This window comes from Ammospiza nelsoni, chromosome 10 (assembly GCF_027579445.1).
Source record: "Ammospiza nelsoni isolate bAmmNel1 chromosome 10, bAmmNel1.pri, whole genome shotgun sequence".
Lineage (NCBI taxonomy): Eukaryota > Metazoa > Chordata > Aves > Passeriformes > Passerellidae > Ammospiza > Ammospiza nelsoni.
Window position 1 is genome coordinate 1,115,048 of NC_080642.1, and position 21,936 is coordinate 1,136,983.

At 52.8% G+C, this 21,936-nt stretch overlaps 2 protein-coding genes across 3 annotated transcripts; both read right to left on the reverse strand.

Moving 5' to 3' along the window:
• Positions 1-4,001: 4,001 nt before the first annotated feature.
• C10H3orf33 (chromosome 10 C3orf33 homolog) lies at positions 4,002-9,487 on the reverse strand. The gene is made up of 5 exons (XM_059479457.1): positions 9,395-9,487; positions 9,248-9,307; positions 6,688-6,841; positions 5,848-6,008; positions 4,002-5,173 (listed from the first exon to the last, which is right to left on the reverse strand). Exons 1-5 carry the CDS (start codon positions 9,485-9,487, stop codon positions 4,901-4,903), a joined length of 741 nt encoding a protein of 246 aa, XP_059335440.1. The 3' UTR covers positions 4,002-4,900.
• A 1,465-nt stretch (positions 9,488-10,952) lies between these two features.
• Positions 10,953-21,150, reverse strand: SLC33A1 (solute carrier family 33 member 1). Of its 2 annotated transcripts, XM_059479669.1 has the most exons (6): positions 20,426-21,150; positions 16,116-16,306; positions 15,310-15,494; positions 14,800-14,917; positions 13,853-14,068; positions 10,953-12,265 (listed from the first exon to the last, which is right to left on the reverse strand). In XM_059479669.1, the coding sequence occupies exons 1-6, from the start codon at positions 21,147-21,149 to the stop codon at positions 12,098-12,100; spliced, it is 1,602 nt and encodes a 533-aa protein (XP_059335652.1). In that variant the 5' UTR covers position 21,150; the 3' UTR covers positions 10,953-12,097. The 2 variants fall into 2 exon arrangements, with proteins under 2 accessions (XP_059335652.1, XP_059335653.1); XM_059479670.1 differs by lacking the exons at positions 14,800-14,917; positions 16,116-16,306.
• Positions 21,151-21,936: the final 786 nt, after the last annotated feature.

The window sequence follows — 21,936 nt, forward strand, 5'->3', positions numbered from 1 at the left end:
AAGCACCCGTGAATGGATCATTTCCCACAAATCGTGCATCTTCAGCTGATAAAACTCAACATTTCTTTCTGTAACAGCCTACGGGCATTTTTAAATATAGGAAAAGAGCATCCTTCAGGGTTAAAAACAGATTTTACAAAAGTAACACTCTCAAACTTATTGCAGGGAGCTGATGCTTAAAGAACCAGGAAGACTTTTTAGCAGCATGCATGCGCTCTGCTGCCTCTCACCTCCCAAAAAGCCTGGATTTTCTTTCCATATCGCACATTATCTTAACTCAGGTGCCTCACTGAAGGGTTAAACCCTGCCTCTCTTTTCAGTACTGTTACCTGCAATTATTCTTTCACATTTCAGAGCAAACACCTTAACTTTTCTTTCATTTCCTAAGTTTTGCAACATGAGGGCCAGAAGTCCCAAGGCCAAGTAAAGCAGGAGGGCCCCCTGAAAACAGGCAAACATTGTGTTTTATAACTCAGGAGTTAAAGCACACTCTAAACAAAGAGCCTATGACTGGTCCATCAGATAAGGCTTATATCTTTCTCCCTGGAATTTAATAACACTTCTTCTAAAACACTTTCTGGCCAGCTGGAGTTGGAGTTCCCAGAATTGCACAGAGTGGCTGAATCGCAACAAAACGTGCACGGAGTTTAATTTGTACTTCATTTAAAAAGAAAATGGTTTATGGAGCAGGCAATTAGAAATAAGGTATTTTCAGGGAGGACTCAATCCAGCAAGAGGTTTGATTACAAGCACTGTCCCAGCCCCATCCAGGCGGGGACAGGCGCTCCCACTGCTGTCCTGCGCTGCTCAGGGGGGTCGGGATTTTCCACCGAGCCTCGCTGCACACGGGCAGGGCTGGGCTGGCCTGGGGCGATCCGAGCGGCCGCGGCTCGCTCGGGTTTCAGTGCCCGCGGCCCAGGTGCTGCCCGCGGCCCAGGTGCTGCCCTGGCACGGCCGCGGGGCAGCGCCGCCCGGCACATGGCGAGCGGGGCAGAGAGCGGCTGGAGCCCAGCCCGGCGATCTCCCCGTGTCCAGCAGCACAAACACGGCCGAGGCACGGCGGCGGCAGCGAGCGGCCCCCGGGAAAGCCACGGAGCGGCTTCGGGCACGCAGAGCCGTCTGTGAAACGGGCTGAAAAGAAACTCCAGCTCGCAAACCCTCACCTCAGCCCCGGCCGCGAACGCAGGGAGAAACCAGCACCAACCGCATGGGAAAGCCCAGCGGAGGCTCGCAGGGACACAGTCCCGTCCCGCCAGGAGCGCCCGCGGGGCCGCGCACGGGCACGGGGGTCGGGGGTCCCGTCCGCCCTCGCTCACTCACCGCGGCCGCCGGGGTGGGCTCGGTCCGGTCCGGTTCGCTGGTGTGCCTCGCCGGCCCCGCCGCACGCACAGCCCCAGCCCGGTGCGGGTGCTCAACCTGCTCCGTTCAAACCCCAGCGCTGCCGCCCGCCCCGCCCGGCCCGGCCCGGCGCGGCCCGCCCCCGCCGCGGGCCCTGCCGAAACCCGGAGCGGGCCTCGAGCGGAGCGGAGCGTCCCGTCTTGTCCCGTCCGCCCGGGAGCGGCTGCGGCGGCCCGAGCCGAGATCCAGCCCCGGTGTTGCCGCGGCCCCGAGCCCGTTCAACCTGCTCCATTGCTCCATTGTGTGTGCGCTGCGAGCGGCGGGGCAGCGGTTCCCGCTCCCCTCAGCACCACCGGGACTGAGCCCCCCGAGCCGCTCCCCTCAGCACCACCGGGACTGAGCCCCCCGGTCCGCTCCCCTCAGCACCACCGGGACTGAGCCCCCCGAGCCCCCCACCTCAGCACCACCGGGACTGAGCCCCCCGGTCCGCTCCCCTCCGCACCACCGGGACTGAGCCCCCGGTCCGCTCCCCTCCGCACCACCGGGACTGAGCCCCCCGAGCCGCTCCCCTCAGCACCACCGGGACTGAGCCCCCCGGTCCGCTCCCCTCAGCACCACCGGGACTGAGCCCCCCGAGCCGCTCCCCTCAGCACCACCGGGACTGAGCCCCCCGGTCCGCTCCCCTCAGCACCACCGGGACTGAGCCCCCGGTCCGCTCCCGTAGCGCTGCCCCCCGCCCGCCCGGCAGAGTCTCCTCCCGCGGGCCTCACCGAGCTCCCCGCGGGGAGCGGTGCCGGTGGGACGCGATGCGATCGGAGCGAGAAGCGGCCCCTCGGGGCGGCCCCTCGCCCAGCGGGTGCCATGGAGACCCCCGGCCCTCCCACCCCACCCTGCCATGGCAGGGACACCTTCCTCGGCCCCAGGCTGCTCCAAACCATGTCCAGCCTTGCCGCAGGTACTTCCAGGGATGGGTCAGCCGCAGCTTCTCTGGGCACCCTGTGTAAGGGCTTCACCACCCTCTGAGTAAAACAATTCTTAAATCCGATCTAAACCGATCTCCCTTCGTTCAAAGCCCTTCCCCGTTGTCCTATGACAACAGCCCTGCTCAGAAGTTTGTTCCCAAAGGAAGCAAAGAGCAGCCCGGTGCCCGCGCTGCCGGTGGGCTCCGAGGGGCCGGGGATGTTTATTGCCATTTGCCTGACATGCCACACCAGCAATAAAAAGTCCGTGCAGTGTCGGAGCTATTTTTCTTGGGCCATTTGGAGGCCGAGTCTCTCCTTTCACTGCCTGTGGTCTTTTGAAGATACTGCATCGCTCACGGCACGAGGGCAAAGGCACGAGTGCTAAATGTTGAACGGTTTAATTCTTGTCCCTATTCCCAGCCACAGAACTGCCTCCTCTGTTGGAAACCCTCTGCTGGGCACTGCTGCGGGTGAAGGGAGGGATGGAGCTGCTGAGGGGGTTATGTAGGGGAGAAAGCGCTGCTTCTCCCCCAGCCAGCTACAGAGATATTTGTCTCTGCTGCTATTACTGCTTTTCCAATAGCCTGGCCTCCCACTGAGACAGGATCTGCAACCTCTCAAGCCCTGCACAGATGGGAAGCACAGCTTTGAACCGAATTGGGCTCTTTCTGAAGGGGGAGGGTGTGCTGGTGGGTTGGGGTTTTTCTTAAAGATAAGCCCTGCGTGATAAGGAAAACAGCACTAACAAACAATTACAGGACCTGACCCTCAAGAAATCATTTGCCACTGCAACCCCAAATCCATGTGAGAGAACAACACACTCTGTTCACATTCGCCCACACCTCACCTCTGCTTGCTAGAAATGTAGCATGTGGCTTCCTGAGACTTTTCTCTCAGCTTTACAGTGGATTTTTGTGATAAATCCTCCTGTGACTCATCTACAGAAGAGAAGTGCAAAGTCCAGAATTATATTTAATTATTACAGAAAATAAATCATCAGTGTACAATTATGCCCAGCTTGGAAAAGCTCCTCTTACTTCCCAGACGTAGGAACACCATAAACCCCCAGAAGTGGATTGTTGCTGAGCCTGAATGCGTATTTTGGGGTTAAAAATCAAGAGCTTTGCTCCGGAGGGTGCCACATTCAATCCCAAATCCCTTGGGTGTGATGAGTTTCAGATCCAGGAACCACGGTGGTGGCTGGCTCAGCCCTCTGCTGTCTTATGCATAAACCCAGGATGTCACTTTTGTCATTTTCCGCTTTCAAACGGGCACAGACACCTGGTTTGCTGCCCCGGAGCTGCCTCCCCTCTCCCACACTGGGTTCCAACACTGCAGGTATTTATTTCATGGCTCGCTGCTCCCTAGCACAGCCCCACCCTGGGAGGACCAGGAACAAAAGGACTAAAGAACCACTAACATCTATTCTTACCCAAGGAAACTGGATTTTTTTAGGGATCTCAAGAGTCACAACTTCGCCCTGAAGTCAGCAGAGAAAATGCTGATGTAGCAACTAATTGCCAGATAAGCAGTGCTCAATTATTAAGGTTTTATGTACCACACGCTTCTACCCAGTGTTTCATTGGAAAGCAATCACACAGAAAGAAAGAAAATTTGTAAAACACTTCACTTTAAATATTTGGACTGTGGGAGGTTAAACAAAAGTCAAGGGCTGGTTGTATAAAACATGTAACAATGAACTTGAGAAATTCAATCTTTATTCTGAGAATATTTACAACATAAATAATAATACACTCATATACTTCACGTGTGTATCAAAAATAAAGTAAGAATTCAAGTTCTTAGCACAATCTGATCAACCTTGTCAAATTTCATGTTAAAGTTTTGTGTTCGTCTAATTTTAGATACAGAACCATCAGAAAAAAAACCCCCACAGGTTTTTCCTCTTCAAATGAAAGTTGTCTTTGAAATATTTGGATTCCTGACATTATATTCTTTGATACACCAAATGATGTTTTTCGTCTGAGGAACTTTAGTTATTACAACCTTATCAGCTTTTTAAGATCAACCATAACAAATCACCTTTTATATCACTAACAATGCAACCCATCATTCAAGATGAATGAGTTTTAAACCACAAATTACACCAAAAAGTAGCATAAGAACAGAATTCAAACAAAAAGGTTGTGTTTAAAGGCATCCCACGAGCTTTGTAAAGGCCTGACTTGGGGTTTGTGTCTGGTGTGGGCTTGGCAGCAGTGGCACATTGCAGGGGTGGGAAGGGACCCTGCCCCTCAAACCTGCACTGGGCAGCACAGCCTGGAGGAGTTCAGCAGGTGGGAACTGGACAAGTAATTCAGGGCATCACTGTGGAGAAGTCTGGCATCAGAACATTTTCACTGGTGGCCTGCACACTGCTACTACACTTCAATCCTGTGTGGGTATGACATGGGACGTATTCTAAATAACCATGAACTGGGGCTTATATTCTGTGTAACCATGAACTGGGGGTTTCCATTCTGTGTAACCACAAACTGTGGGGTTTGTGTTTGAGACAGGGACCCTCACCATCACAGCACTGTTTGTGATCACAAACATACACATTCCCCACAACTTGGGGAGCTGCATTCCCCACCTTTTCACCTCTCAGTGGAGCTTCTAAACCTGCTCACAAACTGTTTCAGCCTCTGCAGGAATTTGTTGCTGCTTATGCGCTCCTGGATTCTTTCAGAGTAGCTCTGCTCCTTCCATATGCCTTTATTTTTCTTCACAGCCTTTAACTCAGCCCGGAGGAGCCTTTTGTGCAGTTTCCAGTAGAGGCGGGAGTGGTGAGGCAGCCCCTCAATCCGGGCTGCTCTGGCCAGCCCTTGTCTCAGCAGCTCTTCATTCAAGCACATGCTGAAAAACCCACCCTGGAAAAACCACAATAAACAGATATTCACCATTGAAACAGGGTTATTTGGGGTTTGGGGTGTGTCGTGGGTTGACAACATTCAACATGTGGGCTGTCAACCCACGACAGGGTGAATTCCCTCAGAGGTACAAGCTTTACTCAAGGCTGTACCTACACTGTGGCAGGAGAAGTTAGAAGTGAATTCAAACCCAAATTCAGGTGACTTCAAACCCAACTCCATGTGAGGGTGGGCAGGCCTGGCACAGGGTGCCCAGAGCAGCTGTGGCTGCCATGGATCCCTGGCAGTGCCCAAGGCCAGGCTGGACACTGGGACTGGAGCACCTGGGACAATGGGAGGTGTCCCACGGGCTGGGACTGGATGGTCTGTAAGTCCCAATCCCAAACCACGCTGTGATTCTATAATGCAAGGCATTTGTGAGGGAACATTGGCTAACAAACATTAGGCTAATTAGAACTACAGATGCCTTTTTGGCACTGGCAGAGAAACACATTCCTGCCATGAATCAGTCTGAAGAACTACTGCTCCTACAATCAGATTTGCAAATGCAACATTTAAAATTCACACCAAGGATGATAAATCACAAACAATGGCATTTGTTAAACACACTGAGAGAACTGTGTGACTGCAGTCACATCTAAAAGCGCAGCTAAGAGCCAGTGTTTGTCTCTTACCTTATGGACCAGGACGAGGCAGTCCAGGGCCGAGCTGTCCCTGCCCAGGAGCTGGAACCACAGGGGCTGTTTGGGGAGCAGCTCCCGCTGCAGCCAGGCCGTGCCACCTGCAGCCAGCTCCACCCCGGCCAGGCGGATCAGCAGGAGCCCCTCTGGCTGCCCTGCAAGGGAGAGGACACGTCTGCTGCTGGGGCACAGCTCAGCCTTGCACACACCCTCCGCTGCCGGCAATGAATTGATTCCTGTGCGCTAAAACAATCCCCTTTAGTTCCTCAAGGCAAACAGCAATTTAGCCTCATCTCTTCTTCAGGGGAAAAAAAATATCAATTCAACGTTGCCTAATTCATAATTTGGATTATTGTGCATGCAAAGAAAAAGATCTGTTCCCACTCTCAGTCCCTATCTTTCACCCACAGGGGCAGAAGCATCAGCACCTGCTGGTGTTTGCACAGCCAGTGTGAGTCACGGACTTGACGGACAGTTTGTTTCTGACAGAAAACTGTCCCCAAAAATCAGTGTCTGCAAATAAAAGCACAATCCCAACAGAGGCTTTTTGCCAGGAACGAGATGAGCTGTGCAAGCAGAAGCACAGCCTGAGTGCTTACTTCTGCTGCTGGAAAATATCACAGTAACTGTAAGGATTAACACAAACACTGTAGTGATAAACTCTCTGTCTCTTCATGTCTTTTATTTCCCAGTTTCCCACCTGCAAAGCACAGAAAGACCAAAAGGCAGAGCTGGAAATGTGCCTCAGCCCTTCCTCTCAAGCTTGCAGCCACTCTAAGAGCAGCACATTTCATTTCTGCCCTTGCTCTTCACACTCTTTTCCTCATTACTCACATTTTCTCAGGATGGCTGAGATGAAAGGAATGCTGATGGGAATGTGCTCAACTTCCAGCCCCTTCTCTGTGATGTGATGTAATTTCCCTCTCAGTTTCACATTCTTTTCTACAAACTCCACAGGTATTTCCAAAGGATTTGTGAATTTCGTTGTCTATTAATGGAAGGAAGAGAAAGACAAAATTTTAAGAAAAAATACAGAGCAGTTACAGCCACACTAAATGCAATGTCTCAAAACAGTTTGGGAAATTCCACCTTTATTATTACACACCATGGGCAAGTAAATATAAATATATATTTAATCAGCTGCAGAAGCTGTGCCAGCCTCTCCACACTTACCATATTTCCTGTTTTACAGGGCTTGCAACGTCAGCACAGACATAAAAACCAGGTTTAGAGAAAGAACAGAAACTGCCATTTTTAGAGCAATGCCTATTGAAGTTCATTTGATTCCCCGAGAAAAGAGTGTTTTAGAAGCAGCCTGAATGGGGCTGGGAGAGGGGTGAAAGGAAGCCAGAGGACAGACACACTGCAAACAAAGGCGGAGCAGGCAGGGCAGAAACAACCCCGCCTTTGAAACCAGGAGAGGGACAAAGGCAGGTGAACAGCCCTGAGAAGATCACAAGAAGATTAAATTTGATACTATAGCCTGGGAGGATCCAAAGGGGATGGTTATGTGATCACACGGGAAAACCAAGCTGAGCAGCAGCAAAAACTTGGGCCGTGGCACAGGACTGGAGCAGCCACAGATCTGGGGTGAGGCAGAAGGACACGTGAGACCCCAAAAAATTAAGACCCCCAAAATTTAAGACACTGTAAGAGGCCTTATCAGAGCACTGACCTGCAGAGCTATGAAACCCACTGAGAACTGCTGTACAACTGTGGGAAATAAACCCCCAAAACACCACAACTAAAGCTGTGCCTCCTGTGTGTCATTTATTCAGCAAAGCTCCCCCTCTGCGGCCCACAGAGAACACGGGAATTTGGGACGTCACAGGCAAGAAACCTGGAGGTTTTTAGGAACAAAAGTTGTTCAAAGCTGATCTCATTTGCTCCACCAGTCAGGTTAATGCATTTACAGGCCCTTGGGTCAAAACCAACCAAAAAAAAAGACAGAGAAAAAGCATTCTGGCAACATTTGTAGTCCAGGTTTTCTGGTAGGATTTTTAAGTAAAAACACCACACAAATGTTCTCCTGTACTGTTTGGAATTATTCAGGGGGAATATGAAGGTAAGTGTGATTTTTTGAGCAGCTGGAACCCTGTGGGAGCACGGTGGCTCCTGTCCGTGGAGGTTCAGCTTCTCCAGGAGTGAGCAGCGTGGTGTTAGCCCAGCGTGCCCTGACCATCTTGGGAGTGAGGGAACATTTGGGTGCTGTTTTAAACAATTCAGAAGCAGTTCTGCATGTGAAGGACAGATAATACTCGAGGCAAGCGGCTGTTTCAGCTGTGTTTGGACAAGGGAGGGTGCTCGAGCTGCAGTGGGACAGGCAAAGGGGTCATTACCCCTCCCAGGGGCCTCAGGAACAGGCGAGAAGAAGGGAACCGTGGAGATGCCACAGGACAGCGATATCGCGTCCCTCAGGACCTGAATCAAACACTGCTGGCTTTTTTTCACTTGTTAATCAGTAGCTGTAGCAGGACCGTTATGATTAAGCAACCGCATTGTGAACCTTGCACGCTTGGCTAATCTTTAGTTTTAAGGAAAAGGGAAGACAATGCCAAGATGAATGGGCTGTCTGGGCGGGAGCCACCAGCCGTGGCTGAGCCGTGCCGGCAAAAAGGCAATTCCAGCAGGGGGACAGCGCGACTGCTGACCACTGACCACTGACCACTGACCACTGACCACTGACCACTGACTACTGAGCACTGAGCATCAGCCACTGACCGCTGAGCACTGAGCACTGACCACCCGGGCCAGAGGGACCCCGCGCTCCGGCGGAGGGAAAGGCTGGGGCTGATCAGCACGAGAAACGACAAACACAGCTGACATAGAAAGGGCTGAGTTGATAGAATTGACAGAAAAGTTACGGAATTTGTAAGCAGTGAATGTTGATGGTTTGTTAAACTATATAAATAATGTATAGTACTGAGGAGTGGGCAGCCTTTCTCGGGAGCCTCCAGCTCCCGCTTTGCGCAAACCCGAACAAAACACGGGAATGCCGCGGGAACAGCCCCGGGCGGGACAGCCAGGGCCGGGAGGCAGGGCCGGGCACGGCAGGGCCGGGCAGGGCAGGGCAGGCCCGGCCCCTCCGCCGCGGGCCCGAGCGGCCGCGCCGGGCTGCCCCTGGTTCTGAGGGGCCGGGCCGGGATCCCCCCGATTCTGATCGGCCGCGCCGGGTTCTCCCGCATTCCCCGGGCCCGTGCCGGGCTGCCCCCGGTTCCGAGAGGCTGTGCCAGGCTCTCCCCCGACCCTCCGGCCCGTGACAGGCTCTCCCCGCACCTGCTGGTTCTGAGCGGCCGTGCCGTGCTTCCCCCGCATCCCCCGGGCCCGTGCCTGGCTCTCCCGCATTCCCCGGGCCCCTGCCTGGCTCTCCCGCATGCCCCGGGCCCGCACTCACCACGCGGAGGCTCCGCGCCAGCAGCAGCACCCCGGCCACGGCCGCGCCGGTGATCAGGCCCTGAGGAGAGAACGGGGCTCAGCCGGGCCCAGCGGGCCCCCCCCGCCCGGTACCCGCCCAGCCCCGGTGCCCGCCCAGCCCCGGTACCCGCAGCAGCCCCAGGTGCGCGTCCACCCACTCGGAGAGCCGGGCCAGGGCCAGCGCGGCGCGCTCGGAGCCGCCGCCGCCCCGCTCCGACATCGCGGCGTGCCGAGCGCCCCCGCGGGAACGGGAAACGAACAGCGCCCGGCGCCGCCGTGCCACGGAACCGGGAACGAACAGCGCCCGGTGCCACCCCTGCCACGGAACCGGGGAACGAACAGCGCCCGGTGCCGCCGTGCCACGGAACCGGGAACGAACAGCGCCCGGCGCCGCCGTGCCACGGAGCGACACCGACCCCGAGCAGCGCCGGCCGGGGCACTGCCAGGGATGCAGGGGCAGCCCCAGCTGCTCTGGGAATCCCATCCCAGCCAGGAATTCCCAATTCCCAATGTCCCACCCATCGCTGCCCTCTGGCACTGGGAGCCATTCCCTGTGTGCTGTCCCTCCATCCCTGTCCCCAGTCCCTCTGCAGCTCTCCTGGAGCCCCTGCAGGCCCTGCCAGGGCTCTGAGCTCCTGAATTCTGCATTGAGCTCCTCAAACCTGTACCACACCACCTCTGACATTTCAGATGCTCCTTTCTTCTTGGTATTTCAATTTTGTTTGATTTATTATTCTTGTTGTTTTGGGGTTTGCTTTTTGTTTGTTAGTGTTTTTAATGTTAAAGATGTTTAAGTCTGTACGAATTCTAATGTTAAAAAGAAAACCCACTTTTGAACAGAGTTGGTAGAAAAAAAGTAGCAAGTGGGTGCTCTTCAGCAGCCTGCTGAGGGGCTGGTACAGCAGCAACATTTCCAACTTACAAAATAAGTACTTAAATTAAAATCACTAATCCATAACTTGTTTCACCAGTTTGAAAAAGAACACAGTTATTTATTTCAGGTAACATATCTACTCCTACCTATCTGGAGTTTATGTGCAATTTTGATATTGTTGATTATCTAATTATTGATTGAGTTAATCCTTAACCCATCTTTATTAGTGACAAGTTTCATTGGCACCCTTAGAAATAGTGAAAAAAAATTGCAAAGTAAAACCCAAATAATACACAGCAAATTTAATTTATTGACTTCTGCACTTGATGTTTTTCCTCCCAGTCAGAAAAGTTAAAACAACCCCTCTAGGTGTGCAAGATGTACTTCAATAAGCAGCCCATGGTTCCAGAGGGGACCCAGAAAAGGGGCAGACATAAATCGGATATATTTTTATGTTTTGTTCTTAAGCAGAGGGGAAACTGGAAGACATTGTGCTCGGGCAGTAAGACCCATGTGATTTCACTTAGCACGAGTGGTTTGGCTGTGCCTGAAGCACACTGTGAGGTGTGTCCCTCGAGGGAGGGGACACAGGACAGGAGGCAGTGCCCAGTGAAGCACGAGGTCACAGTGTCTTCTGCCAGTCCCCTCCTTACCCCGATGCCAAGGAGACCCTTTGTACACCCACCCACCCACCCCCCAGAGGTGGTACTGGGTCACTTTTCCCCCAAAACACACGGTAGCAGAAGATCCCAAACCCCCTCCCAGCCCAGTCCCTCAAATATTGACAAGAAACGTGGCAGGTGACCTCGTGCACCTTTGCAAGGGATGTTTAATAGTTTTCCTTTTCAATACCACTGTTCCACATACAGCCAGCAGGGTCTGAGTGCCTCTCCAGCCCCTGTGGGTCCCTAAGGCACTCAGGAGGGAGCTCAGTGGGAGCAATCCAGCAGGGTTGTTTCCACCACGTGGCACCAGCAGTGAATTCTGCAGCAGCTCTGCCACAGGACTGTGCCTGTTGGATTGGATTGGTGTGAGGGCGAGTCCTGCACCAGCTCCCTGGAGTTTGGCACCTTTGTCATCACCATCTCACTCTTCTCACCCTGCCTGGGGGAACTCTCGGTGCTCCCACTGCTTTTGAGAATGAACATTCAAATTTTAGTAATACACTTTGGAAAACCAATGGATTGGTCTTCCCCTATCAACTCACCCCTTCCAAAGGCCCAGGTGCCCTCCCTTGGGAAGCACCTCCAGCTGCAGCTGCAGGACTCAAGGCTCAGAGGATTGTGCGTTGTTCCAGCCCTACCTTACAGCCTTCTGCCGTCAAGAAATTACCTTGAACGTAAATCAAACTGCCTTGAAATAGCGGAAATAAATTAAACAAATGTAATTTGCTTATAAAAATAGTTTCTTATAAATCTTTAAAGCTTATAAAAGCCAGAAAATACATTTAAAAGAATCTCCGGAACATTTCATCCTTTGAGGCGCGGTTACAGTTCAGAAAGTGAGAAGAAGCAAAGCCCACAGACATCTCACACTGATCTTCCCACAAGGAATTCCACAGTACCATGCTTAACCTCCAGTCAGAATGCCTTGGGCATCCTTCCCCGGCTCAGCTGCCCTGTCAGATCATTTCTGTGTGAAAATAAAAGCTGGCACTCAGCTGGCAATGCTGCTGCCTCTACAGCCACGGCACCAGGAGCTTTCCCAGAGGTGCCCTATGGAAGCAGCAGCTCTGGAGGCAGGGGTAAGCATGGGGCACGGAGGTGCTGCTTTGGCCACTCCTTTCTGAACTGCTGTGCTGTGGGGAGGGCAGTGGTGCCACGCACAGCCCTGCCTCGGCCACGCAGATCTCCCTGGCATGGCACAGGACACCGAGATTCCGGGGGGCTGATTATGGGGAACGTCTTTGTAATAAAACTAAAACCACCTTGCTGGTCCATCCAACACCCGAGTGCATCAATTGCTCCTCTTGCACTTCCACGAAGACTGTCCTTCGTCCTGCAGCTTTTTGAATTTTGGTCCAAGGAAGAACCACCAGGCAAAGCCCAGGATGACGCAGACGATGGACTCCACGTAGTACCCGTCCAGGGTGGTGACACAGGAGCCCCCAGCTGCTGTGCACAGCTGAAACAGAGCACAGGGAATGCGCTGAGCACACAGCACTCCAGAGCTGTCTCCCTGCTCCTGGGCAGGACTAAATAGAGTTCTTTACTCTTTGTTTCCTATGCAGTTGGTCAGAGAGGCTTTTGAGCTTATCAGCAGCATGAAAAGTAACAAAGTACCAAACCTGCCCTAAACATGTGGGAAATGGAGCACATCAGCCCAAAGGGCAAACTCCAGCAAACAGACACAGCCCCGCTGTCCGTGCTGGCCTGTAGGTGCAACCATTGCTCCCAGCCTCACAGAAAAAGATGATTTTTTTCTCTAGCCATCCATGTTGTGGGCTCCCCAGACCTGGAAATGTCCAAGGCCGGGTTGGACAGGGCTGGGAGCAAGCTGGGATAGTGGAAGGTGTGGCATTCGATGGGCTTTTAGGTCCTTCCAATCCAAGCCATGCCATGGTTCTGTGTCTGGGAGAAACACACCCAGGATGGTTTTGAACTGGAAGACAAACACCCAGCATTTACAGGGTGATTGTACAGCCCAGGATTGTTTCTGCTATTGTTGGGCTTTCAACACTGCTCTAATCCCAGGATTAATCAACTCTCTGAGCTGAGGCTCTGCCAGCATGGTCATTATTCTGAGACATGTCAAGATCAGATTAGGAATAAGAAGGGAGTGGTGGTGGTGGTGGAATGTCACCAACCAGGAGGATCAGAGGAGTGAGGTGAAGGAGGAGGAAGGACTCAAGCTCAATAGAGGCTGAGACACAAGGAACCTAATTAGTGACAGGCTAATGAGTGAGAGGCTGGGAAAGCATCTGCTGCAGAAGCAGTTTCCACCAACAAAAACTGCAACTCCAGTTCAGACTAGTAATGATGGACTCCAGAACACTTTGATCATTTAGAGAACCTCCACGTCCTAGAGCATCCTGGCATTCAGGACTGAAATAAATCTCAGCCATGAGCACAGAAAAAAAGAAACCCCAAACATTTCTGCTCTTCAGCCATGTCAAATGTCTCATTTGCTGTGAGGAGGTGAATTTGAAATGTTGCTTTCCCAGCAGTTTTGTGTCCTGTTGTTTGATCTATGTACAGCAAGTTCTTTGTTCTCTTCCACGGGGCTCCCAGAACTGGGCAGGCAGCCAGTCCCACTTGATTTCATGGGGAAAGTGGACACCAAAATCAGAGAGCAGAGCAGCATCTTGGAGAAGGTATCAAGGCAGGCAGATAAGAAGCCTCCAGGGAGACAGGAGGAAGAAAAACCTGCCAGAGAAACAGAGGCCCTGAGGGAGGGACAGAGAGCCTGCCAAGGACAGAGCCCTTGACTCAAATCACAGCTACAGGCTCCTCACACTGCACAGAATGTGGCACCAGTCTGGTGCTTCTCCTCCAGGTCAGCATGGGAGCAAAGGGCTCACAACTCTGCAGCTGCAAACCCTGGGTAAGGGGTGCTTATTCTGAGTGCCCAGCTGCTGACAGCCTGGATTTTATCAGACAGGAGAATGAGCTCCATCAGTGGGAATTTTGAACACAAGCTATACACTGTGAAGCTTCCCAAAGGAAGCCATTTAACAGACATCGAGCAGAGCCCCCCCAGCCCCAGGCTCACCTCTGAGGCCCCTGCGGTGGCACAGGTGTGGCCCTGGGCCCCAGCACACTCCTTCACTGTCAGGGGGTCCACCAGCCACAGGGCCACCGTGGAGGGCCAGTTCCCCCCCAGGTTGGAGACGGTGTTGAGCAGGGTCATGTAGGTGCCCCCGATGAGCGGGTCGCTGACCTTGGCGTTGAAGGCCATGATGGCCACGTACATGCTGTACAGCGTGATCTGGGGACAGACACACACAGACAGACAGACAGGGCTGAAACCCCCAGCACAACCCTGCTGAGAGCTCCCCTGAGCTCAGCAGCACTGACTGGAAGCGATCCCAGCAGCAGCAGTTCCTCCTGCAGCCTGTCCCTGTGCTAACTCGGGGAGTGGCCTCGCTGCTGGTCTCAAGTCATGCTGCAACAGACCCAGCCTCACATGCACTGGCATGACTTGGGTTAGCAAACTGAAAGACAATCAGCCAGCTAAAACAGCACCTAACACAACCCTTCTGCATTTAAAAATCACCTCTCAAGGCCCTGCATTCCAGTTCTGATCCAAAGACCATGCTGTATCAGGTGCTTGTTTCCAAGTCTTTGGATCAGATCCATTATGATGTTCCTCCAACAAATGAGTTTTTTTCCTAGGACCAGGATCACATAACTTTCTTTGCACAACCATCAGCATGCCTACCAAGCTCAGGCACAGTTCTGGGGTTTCTCCAGCTCCTCTGTGCTTTTGAGCTTCTGGGTCTGGGGAAAAAGGAATCTGGGGAACTACACCAGTCACAGAGAACTCAAAGTAGCTGCCAGATGATGTCCAATGGAGCACAGGGAATAGGGAGGAATACCACTGGCAAGAGTATTAGAAGTCAGTCCTGCCACACAGCACAGGTCAGGCTTGGGGGGATTCCAGTTGACCCAGGACGGGACAGGGAAGAGCATTTCCCCTCCCCACACTGAGACTGTTACCTGGTGTAGAGCATAGCTCAGCACCACTGCAGCGTAGTAATAAACAGGAAATCCTCCTTCATGCTTTACTTTAGGAGCCCACCACACCAGGAAAGCGAATTCCAGGCCAAGCAGCAACCTGGAGGGATGAGAAAGATGATTTGTTATTCCAAGTAATCCTTCCCATGTGGTTCCTCAACACAAAGCAACCACTGAAAAACTACAGAGACTACATTAAATTAGTTTAGATTCAAATAGTTACACCTATTTCTATCTCAGAGCTAGATACCAAATATTTGACAAGCAGTGACATTGTTAGTTAGGAGCAGGAGAGCACTGCTCTAATGGTGCTGTACATGCACATCCCATGCTTCTACACAGTGACACTGCATGAACCAGACAGTTCAACTCACTGTGACAATCCTGACACACTTCTCTGGACCTGGAAGTGAGAGAGTTACACACAAAACCCTACAGGTGATCTGAACACACAAACTGAGCACACTGTGTTCCACTAAAATGAGGCTTTACCTGTAAGGCATTGCTTTGTAGAAGGTGTTCAGGGGCTGGGGGCCCGCTGTGTATTTGCTGATAACCAGAGGCAAGATGATCTGCAGAGGAACCATTGGAACTGCCAGCAGAGCCAGGTGCTCTTTGGGGACTCCCTCCTCCACCAGTTTGAGTCCTGTTACAGCATCTGCTGCTGAAAACCCAATCTGCAATGTCAGGGAGACAAAATAAGCTGAGGAGAACAGGGAGTTTGGCTAGAAATTCAATTTACTCCCTATCACGTAAATTGAGAAATGGGATACAGAACACACTGTCACTGAAGTCACTTCTGCCCCTGATTTGATTTCCAGATTAGTTCTGCATGTTCTACACTTGACCACTCTTACTGTCATCACAGCCAAAACTATTCCAGGAACATTAAGCAGCACTGCCATTCACTCCTGTGCCTTCCCTGCTGCTGGCATCCTCAGTGTCCAAGCAGGAGCCATGGAAACCCAGCTTGGACAGAGCTGGGGATTCTGAGCTAAAAACAAACACTTTCTGCCCTTTCAACTACAGGCTACACAGCCTGTTTAAAAATGGACTTTAATGCCACACTGCCACCAAACTTCTCTTCAATGCTTGTGTCAAACACAAAAGCTCTCAGAAAGCTTTTCTGCTGCACAGCCCTGCTCAGCACAATGAGATAACCCATTCTGCTTGAATTTCATGTGAAAATTCACAACTCTTGTGACACCCAACAGCAAAACTTAGTTACATCCCGGGGACTCAGCAGCCTTTCAGACTCTGATGCCAGCATTTAACAATTCTTAAATGTATTTACTTACTTTTGAAGTGAGGATCAAGAGACAGAAAGTAAGAACTGCTGGCATCTTGATTATTGAGAATAGCAGCCTGTATGTGTCAGTGATGCCTTTTGTTTCTTCCTTTGCTGGTATTAGCTCCTCGTTTTCCTTTTTCAAGAAGGCAACCAATGTAGTGGTAACTAAGAAGACAGCTCCCCAGAAAAACAGGAAATCTGGAGGGGAAAATAAAATAAAATAAAAATTTCTTTGTAGCAGCCGTGATTGACAGTTGTAGAACGTAAACCTAATAATCAAAGTGGAATAAAAGCAAGCAGCAAAAGCAAACCACAAGCACAGAGCTACATCCAGTGAGTGACACAGCTGTGCCCTCCTCTGAAAGGAGGTGATGCTGGAGCTGAGGCAGAGGAGCAGCAGCAAACCAGGTCACCTCCCTGCTGCTTGCTGGGTTATTACCACAGCGAGCATGCTGGAGGAGGAACAGAGGCAAAAATGAACGTGTTGAAGGATCACACACACAGCCACTGCAGGATGATAAAGGAGGAAAACCACATGTAATCGTTAGACAACAGGGAAGAACCTCCAGAGGCAGAACTCCTTCCCAGCTCCTCCCTTACCCTGCAGCCAGGGAAGCACTCTGTGCCTCAGCCCTACAGCCCTATCTAACATCCATCTCCCACCTGCAGGAAACGGGCATTTAGGAGGGTGAAGATGGCCCCAGGAAAGTTTTTACAGAGTGGTAAGGAGTCCTCAGATTTATCTGGCTGAAGTGGATCCGCGGCAGCATTCCAGTGCTCTGCTTTAAGCAGATCAGTATCTCCTAAATCATGGATGTGGGGCAGCAAAAAACCACCAAGAGAGTACTTTCTGACTGAGTGAATGGCCAAGTCAAGATCATCCTATCCTGTGCCTCTAGGATAGGGGCAGGAAAGAACTCGGCCTGTGCAGGGCTAGGACAGAAGCAGCATAAAGAACTCAGCCTGTGCAAGAAGCAGCCTTTATTCTTCTGGTCAGGAGCAGCCCCAGCAGCCTCCAGGAAACCCAGCAGGAGCAGCCAGGGCTGGTGAAAGGGCAGAGACAAAGGTTTGGTGATCACTGCCTGCTTCTCCTGCACAGCAGGGAAGAAAACGTGCAAGGACTGCTCCAGGCGTGCCCCACCATTCCCAGGGTAACAGAAAAAAGGCTCCTCATGCCATTTCTGCTACTTTTCCCTTTCCTAAAACAAACATGGCCTCACAAGCAACACTGTCAGATTGCCCTCTCTTAAAAACACAAGGTGCCCTGAGCAGACGTTCTCAAGGAAAGATGCATTTCCTGAGAGTCTCACAAATCACAGCTGCTGGCTACAAAGGATGTAGAGGAGCAGTTCTCTAATAATAACCCTGAGCATTATCACTGCAGTGAGAGACACACAGTGCAAGGATGGGGATAGAAATAGCTCTGAGCATCATCACATGAGTGCTCCTGATCAGGCCAGCCCTGTCAGCTGCAGCACAGCACTGCAGGGGCTGCATCAGCAACACAGCAAAGCAAGAAAAAAGAAAAAAACCCACTATATATATATATATAGTAGTTCAGACAAGAAAAACTGGGGTTTTTGAAGCTGTAGGCAGTTTACACAAAAATAAGGTACATTTCCTTTCAAATGCAAGGAACCTCACTAACAGGCTACAAGCAGAAGAACTTTGAACGAGAGTTTACATAAGGGATTTCAAGGACAAACTCTCTGGTGCCACCACTGCTGCTTCCCCCATGTCTATTTTGTTTCTGCAGCTACACTGCTAGTAACAAAACAAACCACTGAGATGGGGCAAGACAAGGTTTTGAACTACATCAGGGATGGACCAGGCTGGAAAACAGCCTGAAGAAGGTACCCAGGTGGTGCAGGTACCCAGGATCCCAGGAGGAGGGGTGTTCCACAGGCCTTTAAGGAGCACCTTTGTCCAGTGTTCACTCTTTCCCTTTCCCTCTCTTTCCCTGGAATGGGCAAACCAGGCAGGAATCACAAACCCAGCCAGGGAGCTTCCCCTGCTCTTAAAAAAACTGAAGTCACCTGAACAGCAAGTGCAAAATAAAGCCCTGGATGCACCAGGACAATCAGCCTACAGAAGGGTTTTTCCCGTTTCCTTCTCTGGCACTTCAGCCTGACACAGCCCAGCACAGCCTGTGGTTTGGCGAGTTTGATGATGGGTTTACATTTGTCCATATTATTTCCTGAGGTTAATGAGAACAATGAATGCTGCTGCTGCTTCTCAACAACTCCAAGCTGACTCAGGATCACAGAATATCTTCAGCTGGGATGGACCCACAAGGATCATCCCAGCTCCTGGCCTGGCACAAGACATCCCTGGCAGTGCTGCCCAAAGGCTCCTGGAGCTCTGGCAGCCTCAGGGCCGTGCCCATTCCCTGGGCAGCCTGGGCAGAGCCAGCACCCTCAGGGGAAGAACCTTCCCTGCTACCCAAACTAACCCAGCTCCCTCGGGGTGCTGCCCTCTGGATCATGGAGTGGTGACTTGTTCTTTCCCTGGCACTGGGCTCAGCCTACAACAAAAGTGCTCAGAGATCTGAGCTGGCAGAGAACATTCACCTTTTCCAGCAGTGAAGTTTTCTGCTGCTTTACCTGCCCAAACCTGCTCATCACGAGCCCATTACAGCCAGGGCAAGGACAGCGAGCCCCTGTGCTCCTTGGTGAGCTGGCTCCTCCTGCTGCTCTCAGCTGCTCCAGGGAAACACCAAACTGTGCCACTCACACCACTGAGAAACAGAAATTTCTTACAGTTTTACCACCTGAAAAACCATATCCTGCAACTACAGTGTCAGTTATTTGCTGTTCTTACTCCACCCACATCAATACTCCAGGGCAGTTTAAGGAGGTGGCATTGGTGCTGTTTGGGTTAGGGGACAATATCTTTTAAAAACAGCACTTTGGTAATACTAACAAACCCATTTATACAAACAGCCCTGAGGGGAAAAAACCCCAACCAACCAAAACCCTGGGCAGTGAGGGAAGTAGAGCCAAGCCAGGCTGCCTGAACAGCAGTGGCTGCAAGTTGCATCAGCAGCAAAGACGTCAGTGTGCACTGCAGTGAGAGGATGGACACGGCAGCCCAGGAGCTGCACAGCCCCGGGGAAAGCCAGGAACCAGCTGGGACACTTGCAGGGCCACTCTGTGCTCCTTGGCACGGGCCAGGCCCAGGCTGGCAGCAGGGAGCACAGGGGAGGACTGCTGAGCAGGGTGAGAGCTGCAGAGACCAGGCAAGCACAGCAATGGGGACACTGCTGTCCTGGTTCAGCCCTGAGGAAAGGCAGGACGGAAAGCAAAGCTCCCCTTCACACAATTCCAGCCTGTTCCGGCATCCCTGATCTGAGATGGCTCAGGCAAGGCAATCAGTGTGAGCGGAGCAGAGACTGAGACCATGGGGAGCTGCTCTTCACTGCAGGGTCACCCTGAGGCTGCAGCCAGAATGGTGCCAGCATTTCCTGTCCTCACTCAACCTTGCAACCAAACCAGCTGCACCTCAAGCATCTCCAGGGTAATGCCCCTAATATCAGCCATCACACAGAACCTTTCTGAGAAAAATCCCTAACCCCAGCAAAGAGAAACATCCCTCCACTGACAGCCAGTTATGCTTGGATAACCACGCTCCATTTAATTCACTAAAGAGAAAAAGCAAATCCCCCCCTAAAAAAAGGCCTTCCTTTAGAAACTGGCCATACGCCCAACCCTGAACACTTTCACTTTTATTCTGTGAAAAATATCATATTGGAAGAATCTTTGTTTGCTTGTTTGATTCTTTCTTCTTCCCACATGGAGACTTTGGCTTGCTTTTCTTAAAGAGTAATCTAGTCCATGGCCATTAAACCAGGAGGAAAAAAATAAGAGTTCCTCCAAAGTGCTTAGGTCAGCCAAGATAATGACAAGGCAGGTTAAAGCCCAGCAAAATCTGAACTCCAGTGCATTTAGCAGAGGACTCTGCCAGCCTCCAAGCAGGCTGTGCTTTCCCACGGGGCAAGGGACACACCAAACCTGTTTGGTTCCCAGCATCAAACCACAGAGGGCTCCAGGCACAGGGCAGAAGCATCCTGAGGAAGATATAACCATTATTATTAGGAAAAAATGCTTTCCTGGCAGGGTGGGCAGGCCCTGGCACAGGTGCCCAGAGCAGCTGGGGCTGCCCCTGGATCCCTGGCAGTGCCCAAGGCCAGGCCGGATATTGAGGCTGGGAGCACCTGGGGCAGTGGGAGGTGTCCCTGCCATGGGAATCCCTTTGGTCCCCTCCAAAGCAGCGCACTCTGGCTCTGTCCCGGCACACCGGGCGCACACCCGGCCGTACCTGAGAGGGTGACGATGCCCCGCGGCTGCGGCTCGAAGCGCAGGTACTTGTTGCAGAAGGAGGCGGACTCCAGGGCCAGGAACAGCACGTTTCCCAGGAAGTAGCCGGCCGTCTGCCCCACCGAGTTGCAGGTGGAGGCGTAGCCCACGTTCTCCCGGGACAGCATGGTGAGCGCCCAGCCGTCCACCGCGATGTCCTGCGTGGCCGCCAGGAACTCGAAGAGGAAGAAGGTGACGGTGAGGGCCGCCACGTCGGGGCCGCGGCCGTGGCCGTCGCCCAGTAGCGCGTCCACCTGCGTGGACATGTAGATCATGAAGAGCCCCAGCACGTACTGCGTGGGCACCAGCCACGACTTGCGGCGGCCGAAGCCGCGCAGGTACACGGCGTCCACCAAGGGCGCCCACAGCAGCTTCAGGCTGAAGGGCCAGAAGACGAAGCTGAAGAAGGCCTGGTCGGTGTAGCTGGCGCTCTTGCTCTGCAGGATGAGCGGCACGCTGCCCGCCAGCCCCAGCGGGATGCCCTGCAGCACGTACAGCACCAGCAGCAGCAGGATGCTGCCCAGCTCCGCGCGGTACCCCCGCGCCCGCCCCGGCCCCGGCAGCAGCGCCTCGGTGTCGCCGGGCAGCCCGTCGGGGGGCGGGTCGCCCGTCAGGTCCAGGCTGTGCTGGCGGGTGGCGGCGCGGCGCTGCCGGCCGCCCTCCTCGGCGGCGATGGCGGGCGCCATGTCCGGCACGGCCCGGCAGCGGCCCCGGCACGCGCGGGAACGGCCCGGAGCGGCCCCGGCGCCGCCGCCGCGCTGAGGGAACGACCCCGCCCCGCGCGGGCCAGGCGTGGCTGCGTCCCATTGGTGCAATGGGAGTGACGTCATGCATGGCAACGCCCCCTGACCGTGATTGACGAGTCAGGGGCAGCAGGAGCGGAACCGGGAACGGGAACCAGCATCGGGGGTCGCATGCGGGTCGGGATCATTGGAGCCTCCGTGCCCAGGAAAGGCTGAGGGAGCTGAGACTGTTCAGCCTCGAGAGGAACCCTCAGCCCTCGCTGTCCCAATCTGTCCCTGGGTGCAGGGAGGGTCAGAGCTCTGCTCTGCCCAGGCTCTGCTCCGGAGACCCAGCAACGGCACCGGGAATGAGCCCAGGGAGTTCCACCTCGACAGGAGGAAGATCTTTGCTGCGAGCACTGTAACAGAGACCACAGAGCGTGTGGAGTCTCTTCACTGGGGATATTGCAGACCTGTCTGGACACAATCCTGTGCCATGTGCTCTTAGATAGCCCTGCTTGAATGCCAATGTAAATAGAACTGTAAAAGAATGACACATCCCAAAAAACAACAGACCAGAAACCCCGACTTTGAACAAAACTTGTACATTTCTATCAACCTCATGTCAGAACTGTTTGGAATCTGACAGCAAAATTAGAATTCCTTAACCAGAATTCCTTCATTCACCCCTTCCGTCATTCCTTTTATTTACACCGATGCTCAGGGATAGGCATCAAAACGGCCCCGGGAC

Excerpts from the sequence above, each read along its gene's own strand:
- C10H3orf33 (XM_059479457.1), bottom strand. The coding sequence starts at position 9,487 with ATGTCGGAGCGGGGCGGCGGCGGCTCCGAGCGCGCCGCGCTGGCCCTG. Across the intron at positions 9,308-9,394 it reads CGCACCTGGGGCTGCTGCGG|GGCCTGATCACCGGCGCGGC; the intron begins GTACCGGGGCTG and ends TTCTCTCCTCAG. Across the intron at positions 5,174-5,847 it reads GCCTCGTCCTGGTCCATAAG|GGTGGGTTTTTCAGCATGTG; the intron begins GTAAGAGACAAA and ends TGGTTTTTCCAG.
- SLC33A1 (XM_059479669.1), bottom strand. The coding sequence starts at position 21,149 with ATGGCGCCCGCCATCGCCGCCGAGGAGGGCGGCCGGCAGCGCCGCGCC. Across the intron at positions 15,495-16,115 it reads TCTTGATCCTCACTTCAAAA|ATTGGGTTTTCAGCAGCAGA; the intron begins GTAAGTAAATAC and ends CTGACATTGCAG. Across the intron at positions 14,918-15,309 it reads TACAAAGCAATGCCTTACAG|GTTGCTGCTTGGCCTGGAAT; the intron begins GTAAAGCCTCAT and ends TCATCCCTCCAG.